Source organism: Tachypleus tridentatus, chromosome 5 (assembly GCF_004210375.1).
Source record: "Tachypleus tridentatus isolate NWPU-2018 chromosome 5, ASM421037v1, whole genome shotgun sequence".
NCBI lineage: Eukaryota > Metazoa > Arthropoda > Merostomata > Xiphosura > Limulidae > Tachypleus > Tachypleus tridentatus.
The window spans coordinates 48,031,213-48,045,245 of NC_134829.1; the positions used below are offsets into that span (position 1 = coordinate 48,031,213).

Here is a 14,033-nt window from a genome sequence, read left to right on the forward strand (position 1 = left end):
TACTTACAGTTGTTTTGTACCTAAGTAATGCTATAGTTAGAGATACAGTTAAGATTGTATTTAGGTTTAACTTTATACTCTGGTTGATAATGTATGAGTTATAATTACACTTTTTCAATTTCCTAATTTTAATTATTGTATTGTACATTGATAAGTTATTTAGAAACAAACGAAGTGTAAACAGTTGCTTGAAAACTTATTTATTTAAGTGATTCTAGAAGTTATGTAAATGAAATACAGAACTATAAATGAATAAAAGTATTTTTGTACTTAAAATTGTTTTGTACTTGAACAATTTTAACAGGTTGAATGCAAATAACTACTGTGGATACGTAACACTTGTATGAGAAGGACATAGTTAAAATAAGTCATTCTCTCTATCTACAAGATATATATAAACTATAAGAAAATCTTATGAGATTTTGAGAAATGTTTTATTCCATGAACGTCTTTCTTTGGTTTAATTGATGCAAAATACAACAGCTCGTGGGGAAAAGGTTAACCCTTTCCATGCAGGTGAACATTTTTCAACTGTTGAGTGCACACCTGCACATCAGATTTCAAAACTGGAGAAAAATGAAACAACAATAACTGTATTTCATCGATTATTTTTGTCTCATGACATTTTTTAAAGTTTTTTTTTATTATTTTGTAACATTTGTTTAGCATAATTTCCAAAGAAAATGGAAAAAAGAAATTCAAACTTACATTCCTGCACAGCTCTGTTGCACTTGTGGATTTGTTTAGAAGTTTCATCCCAATTCCAAGAACTGTTCTTTCATCCCTAGAAAATGTAATTGTGAATATTTTGTTTTTCACACGAGTTCTTCCCTTCTCTGAATTTTATAAGTACAGTCTCTCAATTCCAACTCTCATATTACCTTACAGCAAATGATTGAATCATTATTAATGAAATTCAGCTTTCAAAATAGGTATTGGCAAATTTTAAATGTCGTTTGATGGAACAACTTACATGAACTGTTTGTATCTATGTTGAGTGACTGAGTTGGTGTGAATATTACTTTGTGGTTTTATGGGATAATAACTAGTTCTAACAGAAAACTGTAGTAGGAATTTACAAAGACTTGAAAAACTCTCAGATCTGAGTTGTTTTTTTAAATTTCATTAGATATTCTTTGAATTTTTGAAATTTTAGTTATATTTGTTTGAAAGCTATGGAAATTTTCTTATATGAAAAGATATCAAATAAGCCTAATTAGTCTTAGAAAGTATGGTAGGTAACAGTGAAATATACCAGTATCTCATATGTGACCCAACTCCTTATTGACTACTATTGTTAAATTGTCAAAGGCTATGTTGTTACACTTACTGATTCCCATTTAAATTTTATTGAACTAATATTTTATGAAATTGAATTATATACTGTTCAAGTTTTAGCAACATGTGTGTACAAGTTAATTTCTTAATTTAAAAGTAAGTATTAAACACACCTGAACATTAATTTTTGTATGTCACATGGAATGGAATACTAGTTTAAACTATATAATTATGATGTCGAAATAAAAATCTCTAGTTTAATATAAATTAGGAACTCAAACAAACATTAAAAAGCTTAAATATAAAATAAAAATCTTGTATCTTTTCTTTATGCTGAGGTATTTTTCATGTTCTGTAATACATGGAAATGCTTCCTTATGTACTTCTTTTTGTTGTATTAATAACCAGTTCAGAATGTCCCTCTAGTGGGTTTCTCATCCATTTTTAAATATTATGACATCAGCTTGTTTTTTTTTCAATCCAAAATTTCAAGCTGGTAATTTGAGTCTTTAGTTGGCACAGAATTTTATATTTTAGACCAAAATAAAGCTTAGTTACAAAGTTGGATAAATTACTGTGGAGTTATATGGTATTGATGTAGTAATTTATGATATTTTATTATCTCAAATGTACTTTTAAAACTTTAAAAAATATATTTAGTTTTATGTCCTCCCAGGTATGAAATTTGATAGACTGAGCAACCTATGGCAAGTAGCAAACAAGTACAAAGCTCAAATAGAAGAGATGATAGTTTACTATAGTTGCTTCTTTTACTGTGCTGTGCTTTAAGAAAAATAAATTTAATAACTTACTTGTAAATAGTAATAATATATATTTTCATATACATACACATGTTATAAATGAAATGTGACTATGTTTTACACTAGAAGAAATTCAAGCAGATAAATTGGTAAAGGCCAGTTTTATATTCTTGGTACAGTAACATGAGTACACGTGTGCCAGGTCAATGCAATTTCTGTTGTGTTAGCCAAGCATGACTGGAAAGTCAATATAATAAAAATAATGTATATGTATGATGTTATGAGATTTAAGCTGTTAAGACCAAACATTTATATTTTTGTTTCATAATCCGTAGTCATTTTACTGTGAAAAAAGCATAATTTATTTCCCAATTTTTCTTATGGTTGTTACAACGTCTGACAAATTTATGGACCACATACAGTAAGGTAAAGAAAATAACAGACAAAATATAAAGAGTTAAAGATTACACAACTAGTATTTGAAATTTTTTGGACAAAGAATTATTTTTAATCATGACATAAAAATAATTTTACACTCAAAAGTAATGAAACACATTACTCTTACAAACAAATCTTTTGTATAAACACTTCAAAAATATGATTTTTTTGTGTACAGAAGGATTGGAAACTTTACTGAAAGTCAACTAAATTTTGTGAAGATACACATACTGCATCAAAAGTTATGCCATAAATATTTAACTTGTATATATTATACTGAGCCCTTGCAGAGTGAATATTAATTTATGGTTTTGCGGAGTGATAAGAATGTCTAACTCAAACAGAGAAGAACAGTGGAATGTAGTTGGATTTTACAAAAACTTAACAAATTGCAAATCTGAGTTGTTGTTTTTCTGAATTTAATTAGATGTTCTTTGTGTGTTTGAAAATGTATTTGTAATTAAATTAAATTTGCTTGAAAGCTATGGAAATTTTCTTCTGTGAAGAGATATCAGATAAGCCTAATTAGGCTTAGCAAGTATTATAGGTGACAATAAAATATTCCAGTAACTTAACTTCTGTATTGTTGAATTTACTGTTTTCAAATAACACACACAAATAAAAAACTGTTTTATGAAAATTAAAGTGTAACTAAGAATATTGTTTGTAAAAGTAGTTTCATAGTCTGACCTGCTGCCATTGTTTAGAAGTTGGGTTATAGGTCACTGATAAATTATAACTTCTGCATTTTTTTTTGATGATTTATAGCCAAAGGTGATGGCTACATTGATCAGTTCACTAGGAAGTTTTGTAAAAATAGCTTTCAAAATGTAGATTTTCGTTTTAGTCTTGCTTCATTTTTGTAATTTCATATGTTTATTAATGATGTAGGAGTCGAGTTTTTAAAGTAATGTAACACTGTTTTCAGGTTGTTGTGGGTGATAAAGTGGTACTTACACCAGTCAATGCAGGACAGCCACTACATGCTAGTGGCCATGAACTACCTGACAATCCTGGTTGTAAGGAGGTGGGTTTATTTATGTAGCCATGTGTTTGTAAAATAGAAAATACTTGACTGTTCCTTACAGTTTTGATATTTTGCTTACTATCTGCAAATAATTTCAGGTTTAAAAGTACTTGTGTACTAATTTTAAATCCCTCAAAAGGGATGAATGGATGTCTAAAGTTTCCTTCAAAAATAATGAACACTTATTTTTACAACTTGAAAAATTAACATTGGTTATTTCATTTTTCATGGCATGATTTATACAATTGTAAACACAGCAGGAGTTAAATACATTATCTAATTCAGTTTAAACAAATTAAGAAATTAAATTATTTCATATTTGTATCATTTTAAAATAAAATATCATTTCATACCAAAATTACATATACTCATATATTAGCTCATTGAGTGTCTCTTGAGGGTTTAAGAATGTATTCTAAAGCCAGTTGGTATGGGCATTATGATTTTAATTAAAGTGCAAAACAGTGTTTTGTGACCCCCTTAGGTCAAAACATAATATCAAAACATTGTCTGTACTTTAAAGTTTTAATGCTATAGCCTTACATGTAAATTAAAAAAGTTAAAGTATTTAGCATTTTCCAATAGATATGATGTAACTCTGAGAGAATATATTCAAAATTTGTCACAAACCTAGTGTGACAATCATTGTTGGCTGTCTTATTTATTCAGTTTACGAAGGAAAACAAACTTAAAATGTCACAGGATATTTCAAAATTCAAATATTTATGTTTATATGTACAGTATGTAAATAAATAATTGCAAATTACTGTTTTATGCAGTCATTCTGTATTAAAGTTTTCAGTTTTACTTTTAAAATGTAGTAGTTTTCTCCTGTTATTAACTGATCTTGTACTTTTAATTTGACCTGCAGGTGAATGCAGTTAATTCCAACACAAGCTGGAAAATCTCTCTGTTCCTAGAGTACAAGGAGAACATGGATGATGTTTTGAAAGGGGTGAGAAAAGTGTACTCTTATGATAAACTGTAAATATTTAAGTGAAGTGTAAAATTTGCTTTCTCAAGTAACAAACATGAAAAAAAAACAATTTGAAGTAAAGTTGTATTTTTACTTGTACTATATCCATCCTGCTGTGTAGAACTTAAGGTATGCTTGATTTCACATGTTGGAATAAAAAGAAGATATTTGTATTATTATGAAGGTTTTATTTAAAGTATTTCTAGTGAATAACAAAAGTAATAATATTAAATAGGCTTCACCTCATCTGAGTTTATAACTAATTACTTTGTCCTGATCTCACTAGCATTGATCAGACTTTTACATTATAGATCAAGTCTCTTTATTCTTAATTTCCATAGAAGAACAGAGGATAATTATACATTTTCACTGGACTGTGTTTAAATGCTTCCTGGACTTGTTGGCCTGGATCCTTTAAGTTCTGTGGAGACGTAGAAGCTGATACTTTATGAACTTGTTGCGATTTCTTTTTGTTAATGTCTTGTGAAATGTGTTAATTTTCATAAGTCACATTTGTGTGCATCCATAATGTTCTAAAGGATTTTAATGTTTTTCTGGTTTAAACAGACATAATCACAGGAGTTGCACAGATTTAAAAAAATATATTAAGTTTTGTGATTATTTTAAAACATCTTTTGTTTTTGGTATAAAATGCCATTGAAGTTTCACAAGAGCATGTTAGAAACTTCTTACATTAAGGTAATGTTTAATATTCATGTCATTTAGTACTGTATTATAGTCCTTCAGAAAATTGTTAGATATGCCAGTTGTTAAGCTGTTTATTCTTTTAATTCTCTTTGTTTGGTTTGTTTTGAATTTTGTGCAAAGCTACATGAAGGCTATCTGAACTAGCTGTACCTGATTTAGCAGCTAGTCATCACCAGCCACTGCCAACTCTTGGGCTACTCTCTTACCAATGAATAGTGGGATTGACCATCACATTATAATGCCCCCACGGCTGAAAGGGCAAGCATGTTTGGTGTGATAGGGATTTGAACCAGTTACCCTCAGATTACAAGTCGAGTGCCTTAACCACCTGACCATGCCAGACTTACTGAAACAGCACTTCAATCAGTTCTTACTTGGTTTTGAGAAACCAGTTTACTAATATGATGTGGCAGTATCAATGTAATACAGGAAGTGTTGAATGTATAGCATGAAAATGAGCAAAGAAAAATAAAAGTAGATGTAAGATGTGTGTATTACTTCATCTCAGATGTAAGATGTGTGTATTACTTCATCTCAGATGTAAGATGTGTGTATTACTTCATCTCAGTGTAAGATGTGTGTATTACTTCATCTCAGATGTAAGATGTGTGTATTACTTCATCTCAGATGTAAGATGTGTGTGTTACTTCATCTCAGATGTAAGATGTGTGTGTTACTTCATCTCAGATGTAAGATGTGTGTATTACTTCATCTCAGTGTAAGATGTGTGTATTACTTCATCTCAGATGTAAGATGTGTGTATTACTTCATCTCAGTGTAAGATGTGTGTATTACTTCATCTCAGATGTAAGATGTGTGTATTACTTCATCTCAGATGTAAGATGTGTGTGTTACTTCATCTCAGATGTAAGATGTGTGTGTTACTTCATCTCAGATGTAAGATGTGTGTGTTACTTCATCTCAGTGTAAGATGTTGTGTATTACTTCATCTCAGTGTAAGATGTGTATTACTTCATCTCAGATGTAAGATGTGTGTATTACTTCATCTCCAGATGTAAGATGTGTGTTACTTCATCTCAGATGTAAGATGTGTGTGTTACTTCATCTCAGATGTAAGATGTGTGTATTACTTCATCTCAGATGTAAGATGTGTGTGTTACTTCATCTCAGTGTAAGATGTGTGTATTACTTCATCTCAGTGTAAGATGTGTGTATTACTTCATCTCAGATGTAAGATGTGTGTATTACTTCATCTCAGATGTAAGATGTGTGTATTACTTCATCTCAGATGTAAGATGTGTGTATTACTTCATCTCAGATGTAAGATGTGTGTATTACTTCATCTCAGATGTAAGATGTGTGTGTTACTTCATCTCAGATGTAAGATGTGTGTATTACTTCATCTCAGATGTAAGATGTGTGTATTACTTCATCTCAGTGTAAGATGTGTGTATTACTTCATCTCAGATGTAAGATGTGTGTATTACTTCATCTCAGTGTAAGATGTGTGTATTACTTCATCTCAGATGTAAGATGTGTGTATTACTTCATCTCAGATGTAAGATGTGTGTGTTACTTCATCTCAGATGTAAGATGTGTGTGTTACTTCATCTCAGATGTAAGATGTGTGTATTACTTCATCTCAGATGTAAGATGTGTGTGTTACTTCATCTCAGTGTAAGATGTGTGTATTACTTCATCTCAGTGTAAGATGTGTGTATTACTTCATCTCAGTGTAAGATGTGTGTATTACTTCATCTCAGATGTAAGATGTGTGTATTACTTCATCTCAGATGTAAGATGTGTGTATTACTTCATCTCAGATGTAAGATGTGTGTGTTACTTCATCTCAGATGTAAGATGTGTGTGTTACTTCATCTCAGATGTAAGATGTGTGTATTACTTTGTCTCGATGTAAGATGTGTGTGTTACTTCATCTCAGATGTAAGATGTGTGTATTACTTCATCTCAGATGTAAGATGTGTGTATTACTTCATCTCAGATGTAAGATGTGTGTATTACTTCATCTCAGTGTAAGATGTGTGTATTACTTCATCTCAGTGTAAGATGTGTGTATTACTTCATCTCAGATGTAAGATGTGTGTATTACTTCATCTCAGTGTAAGATGTGTGTATTACTTCATCTCAGTGTAAGATGTGTGTATTACTTCATCTCAGTGTAAGATGTGTGTATTACTTCATCTCAGATGTAAGATGTGTGTATTACTTCATCTCAGATGTAAGATGTGTGTGTTACTTCATCTCAGATGTAAGATGTGTGTATTACTTCATCTCAGATGTAAGATGTGTGTGTTACTTCATCTCAGATGTAAGATGTGTGTGTTACTTCATCTCAGATGTAAGATGTGTGTGTTACTTCATCTCAGATGTAAGATGTGTGTATTACTTCATCTCAGATGTAAGATGTGTGTGTTACTTCATCTCAGATGTAAGATGTGTGTGTTACTTCATCTCAGATGTAAGATGTGTGTATTACTTCATCTCAGTGTAAGATGTGTGTATTACTTCATCTCAGTGTAAGATGTGTGTATTACTTCATCTCAGTGTAAGATGTGTGTATTACTTCATCTCAGTGTAAGATGTGTGTATTACTTCATCTCAGTGTAAGATGTGTGTATTACTTCATCTCAGATGTAAGATGTGTGTATTACTTCATCTCAGATGTAAGATGTGTGTGTGTGTTACTTCATCTCAGATGTAAGATGTGTGTCTTACTTCATCTCAGATGTAAGATGTGTGTGTTACTTCATCTCAGATGTAAGATGTGTGTGTTACTTCATCTCAGATGTAAGATGTGTGTGTTACTTCATCTCAGATGTAAGATGTGTGTGTTACTTCATCTCAGATGTAAGATGTGTGTGTTACTTCATCTCAGATGTAAGATGTGTGTGTTACTTCATCTCAGATGTAAGATGTGTGTGTTACTTCATCTCAGATGTAAGATGTGTGTGTTACTTCATCTCAGATGTAAGATGTGTGTGTTACTTCATCTCAGATGTAAGATGTGTGTGTTACTTCATCTCAGATGTAAGATGTGTGTGTTACTTCATCTCAGATGTAAGATGTGTGTGTTACTTCATCTCAGATGTAAGATGTGTGTGTTACTTCATCTCAGATGTAAGATGTGTGTGTTACTTCATCTCAGATGTAAGATGTGTGTGTTACTTCATCTCAGTTACTGTGTGTGTTACTCTCAGATGTAAGATGTGTGTGTTACTTCATCTCAGATGTAAGATGTGTGTGTTACTTCATCTCAGATGTAAGATGTGTGTGTTACTTCATCTCAGATGTAAGATGTGTGTGTTACTTCATCTCAGATGTAAGATGTGTGTGTTACTTCATCTCAGATGTAAGATGTGTGTGTTACTTCATCTCAGATGTAAGATGTGTGTGTTACTTCATCTCAGATGTAAGATGTGTGTGTTACTTCATCTCAGATGTAAGATGTGTGTGTTACTTCATCTCAGATGTAAGATGTGTGTGTTACTTCATCTCAGATGTAAGATGTGTGTGTTACTTCATCTCAGATGTAAGATGTGTGTGTTACTTCATCTCAGATGTAGATGTGTGTGTTACTTCATCTCAGATGTAAGATGTGTGTGTTACTTCATCTCAGATGTAAGATGTGTGTGTTACTTCATCTCAGATGTAAGATGTGTGTGTTACTTCATCTCAGATGTAAGATGTGTGTGTTACTTCATCTCAGATGTAAGATGTTGTGTGTTACTTCATCTCAGATGTAAGATGTGTGTTACTTCATCTCAGATGTAAGATGTGTGTGTTACTTCATCTCAGATGTAAGATGTGTGTGTTACTTCATCTCAGATGTAAGATGTGTGTGTTACTTCATCTCAGATGTAAGATGTGTGTGTTACTTCATCTCAGATGTAAGATGTGTGTGTTACTTCATCTCAGATGTAAGATGTGTGTGTTACTTCATCTCAGATGTAAGATGTGTGTGTTACTTCATCTCAGATGTAAGATGTGTGTGTTACTTCATCTCAGATGTAAGTAAGATGTGTGTGTTACTTCATCTCAGATGTAAGATGTGTGTGTTACTTCATCTCAGATGTAAGATGTGTGTGTTACTTCATCTCAGATGTAAGATGTGTGTTACTTCATCTCAGATGTAAGATGTGTGTGTTACTTCATCTCAGATGTAAGATGTGTGTGTTACTTCATCTCAGATGTAAGATGTGTGTGTTACTTCATCTCCAGATGTAAGATGTGTGTGTTACTTCATCTCAGATGTAAGATGTGTGTGTTACTTCATCTCAGATGTAAGATGTGTGTGTTACTTCATCTCAGATGTAAGATGTGTGTTACTTCATCTCAGATGTAAGATGTGTGTGTTACTTCATCTCAGATGTAAGATGTGTGTGTTACTTATCCTCAGATGTAAGATGTGTGTGTTTACATCATCTCAGTGTAAGATGTGTGTTACTTCATCTCAGATGTAAGATGTGTGTGTTACTTCATCTCAGATGTAAGATGTGTGTATTACTTCATCTCAGTGTAAGATGTGTGTATTACTTCATCTCAGTGTAAGATGTGTGTATTACTTCATCTCAGATGTAAGATGTGTGTGTTACTTCATCTCAGATGTAAGATGTGTGTGTTACTTCATCTCAGATGTAAGATGTGTGTGTTACTTCATCTCAGTGTAAGATGTGTGTGTTACTTCATCTCAGATGTAAGATGTGTGTATTACTTCATCTCAGTGTAAGATGTGTGTATTACTTCATCTCAGTGTAAGATGTGTGTGTATTACTTCATCTCAGATGTAAGATGTGTGTGTTACTTCATCTCAGATGTAAGATGTGTGTGTTACTTCATCTCAGATGTAAGATGTGTGTGTTTACTTCATCTCAGATGTAAGATGTGTGTGTTACTTCATCTCAGATGTAAGATGTGTGTGTTACTTCATCTCAGATGTAAGATGTGTGTGTTACTTCATCTCAGATGTAAGATGTGTGTGTTACTTCATCTCAGATGTAAGATGTGTGTGTTACTTCATCTCAGTGTAAGATGTGTGTGTTACTTCATCTCAGTGTAAGATGTGTGTGTTACTTCATCTCAGTGTAAGATGTGTGTATTACTTCATCTCAGATGTAAGATGTGTGTATTACTTCATCTCAGTGTAAGATGTGTGTATTACTTCATCTCAGTGTAAGATGTGTGTGTTACTTCATCTCAGATGTAAGATGTGTGTGTTACTTCATCTCAGATGTAAGATGTGTGTGTTACTTCATCTCAGATGTAAGATGTGTGTGTTACTTCATCTCAGATGTAAGATGTGTGTGTTACTTCATCTCAGATGTAAGATGTGTGTGTTACTTCATCTCAGTGTAAGATGTGTGTGTTACTTCATCTCAGATGTAAGATGTGTGTATTACTTCATCTCAGTGTAAGATGTGTGTATTACTTCATCTCAGTGTAAGATGTGTGTATTACTTCATCTCAGATGTAAGATGTGTGTATTACTTCATCTCAGTGTAAGATGTGTGTATTACTTCATCTCTTCTTTCAATAGGAAGGATAATGTGTTTTATAGTTAGTCTATGATGAATTTAAAATGTAGGTTAGACAACACAAGGATGACATGCTGTACTACGTGTAGTTGTTTTGAGGTAAAAACGTCATCGCAGCAGATTCTTCAAACAGTGGGACAAAATCAGTAAGCTCTTAAAACAAAATGTATTTCTGGTGTTTGGAGTCCTCATTAAACAATAGTTGAAGCCTTCAAAAGTTCTTGAGAAGTCCTTGAATTTTATGCTCTTTATTGTGTGTAAGAACCCCAAAGCACTGATAATGGACACAAATATAGTTATATAAGGTAAGTGAGTGGTACGTCTGAGGTTGTGAATGGTAAAAATGTAGTTTTGATACCCATGTTTGGCAGAGCACATGCAGCCTATCATGTAAACAAAAAATCTAATGTAGCAAATAATTATTATTTTTATTGTGAACTAAACTAATCCTATGGATAGTGTACTTAGAAAACAATGAAGTTTAATACTGTAGTTTTCTTCTCATCCATACTGTTTCTTTGTAAGGTTGTTATTTTTAACAGGTCACAATGAGTTTTTAGCTTCAGAAAATGCAAGAATTATACATATCTTTTAATAAACACAATTGTTTTTTTCATATGGAAAGCAATTTTTATGTTTTTGCTTTATATCTGTGTTTCACAGTTTTGCTATCTTTTAGGACAAACCTTGATATATTGTTATTGTCAGGTTGATTTTGAAAGTAAAATAAATATACCCATTTGTACACATCTCAAAAACACTACTACTCACATTACCTTTTGACTGTTAAAGATATGACTCTACAAATAAATAACTTGTGTTGGACCAGATACATGAAGTTGAAGTTGAGATGGAATATTAAAGCTATATATAGTTCAAAGTTAATATTCTGATATTGTTCCATATTTTACTTTTAAATTATAAATACTAGGGAGAGGTGGTAAGATTGTTCCATGCAGAACAAGAAAAGTTTCTAACTATGGATGAATACAAGAAAAAGCAATTTGTCTTCTTGAGATCTACAGGCCGAGCCACTGCCACAGCTGCCACCAGTTCAAAGGCATTGTGGGAAGTTGAGGTATGTGACTTAGTGTGTTTCTTGACTTATCTTTGACAGGGGATTGGTAAATCTTTTTTGATTTAAGATATTTGATACTCCCTTCCTTTATGTTCAACCTTATAATAGTATTAGCAAGTTGTTGTCAACAGTTCTATTTTCTTGAACTACAGGTAGTTCACCATGATCCATGTAGAGGAGGTGCTGGTCATTGGAACAGCCTCTTCAGATTTAAACACCTAGCAAGTGGTCACTATCTGGCAGCTGAAGTAGATGATGATCCTATGACAGACCCAATGAGATCTAAGCTCCGAGGTCCACCTGGAAACCAGGTGTTCTGCCTAGTGGCTGTTCCGTTATCTAATGATATTGCTTCAATTTTGAGCTTGATGCTACAACCCTCAATAGAGGGGATGATCTTGTACCTCAGTAAGTGTCTCCTTTTATTCATGTTGTAACTAACACCAATTAAAAGTTATAAATATTTAATAAATAATTATTATTATTGACAATAAAGACGTCTCTTGTTTTGGAAAGTGTAATGCTTCTATTTTAGTTTTCTATAAAAATTAGGGTGCATTGACCATTTATCTTTCTTGTAATTCAGCATTTTATAATGTATTATCTGCAAGAGAACATCAAGTGTCTTTTCTTAATCAATTGGCATTTGCTTTAAATTGACAAGTCTCTTCAGATGCATTTATACAGTTAGATTGTAAGCCTTTTATTATTGTATTGGGAGGTAAAGGTACACTGATAACATGTTATTTGCTGAATGTAAATTGTTTTAAACATACAGCAGAAAACCTAAAATAAAGTAACTCATAAGCTCAGTATTGAAACTATTGTTTTAAGTCTATTAACATGCCAAATTAATGATTGTATTCAATGCTATTTTTTAAGTAATTGACTTGCATTTTGTATTTTCTATTTTAAAGAAAGCCACCTGTAGTTTATAACAAATACACAACGTAATTTGATTATGTACATGACTTGGAAGAACATTACAGTTTATAAGTTCAGTTGTTTGGCCTATTGTACAAGATCAAACAGTTCTACACTTTAACCTTTAATTCTTTTAAATGTTGTTCAACCATCTTGTATACACTACAGTTAATGTTGTTGTACTTTTCTTGAAAATAATTAATCTTTATGTTAAAGTATTGACTAGTGTATATTTTGTATTAAGTAATATTTGAATATTTCTCTCTGTTGATGGTATTTTCCTTCCTGTCAGGTCTTCCTACGTTCGTCTTCGCCACTTATGCACCAACACATGGGTACATAGCACTACCATTCCTATTGATAAAGAAGAAGAAAAACCAATGATGTGGAAGGTAAGAAAGAGTTAACTCTCTCAACACAGGCTTAGTCCATGGGACCGACCTTGTAACCATTTGTACTTGTTATAGTTTAGATGCTACTAACTTTTAATATATTGTTTTTTCACAAAATTTGCTAGACTTTTGGAAAATGTTTCAAGTTTTTTGCACATGAAAAATCAGATTTTTAATGAAGTGTTTTTATTAATATTTGTTTGTGAAATTGGTGCTTCTTTTTTAACTAATACAAATGTAAAGTGATTTTCATTTTAAGATCTAAAAATAATTTTCTTTGTGGCAAAAATCTCGTATTTCATGTGTGTAACCTGTAGAACGTCTTAAGTTATACAACTTTTTATTCAGGAAATCTTTATATTTTATCTGTTATTACATTTATTACTTGATTCTTCAGCCTTTAAAAAACTCAAATATAATAGAAAGGAAAATTATAGAATCCCAAATATAATGAGCAGCTGTGTCCTTTTTTCTTCATTATTAATCATGTTAGTTTCAAAGTACGTACCCTGAGAGTTTCAATTGCTAAGTATATCTTTTATATTTTCTGTGTTTATTTTACTGTCAGTGTCTAAAGTTGAAAAACCACTTTAAATAAATTATAAATCACCACCTGGGGTCTGTGAATATTTATGTGCAGCTGTAATATGATACCATTGAAAGCACATACATGTTTTTGCTCAGAGAGCACAATATCAGAATAAGTGGCTTATGTTTCCTATAACACTTCTAAAAGCAATTTCCCAAGATAACAAAACTGCAATTTGTGAAACATTTATAATATAATTCAGAGTTGTGCTGGTCAAGTAAATGTTGTAGGTTCTGAGTTGGGCCAATCTGATTACCTCATAGGTGTTTCAGTACTACTGGTCATCTATTTTACACCTGTGAAATTTTGAAGCTTAAGTATACGAAGGTGGTACTTTGGCTATTTGTCT

At 31.9% G+C, this 14,033-nt stretch overlaps 1 protein-coding gene across 1 annotated transcript in view; it reads right to left on the reverse strand.

Moving 5' to 3' along the window:
• LOC143250353 (inositol 1,4,5-trisphosphate-gated calcium channel ITPR1-like) overlaps positions 1–14,033 on the reverse strand; it is a 178,377-nt gene that overhangs the window by 101,225 nt on the left and 63,119 nt on the right. The window contains 1 exon segment of the mRNA XM_076500799.1: positions 709–784. Within this exon segment, the coding sequence (XP_076356914.1) occupies positions 709–784 (76 nt within the window).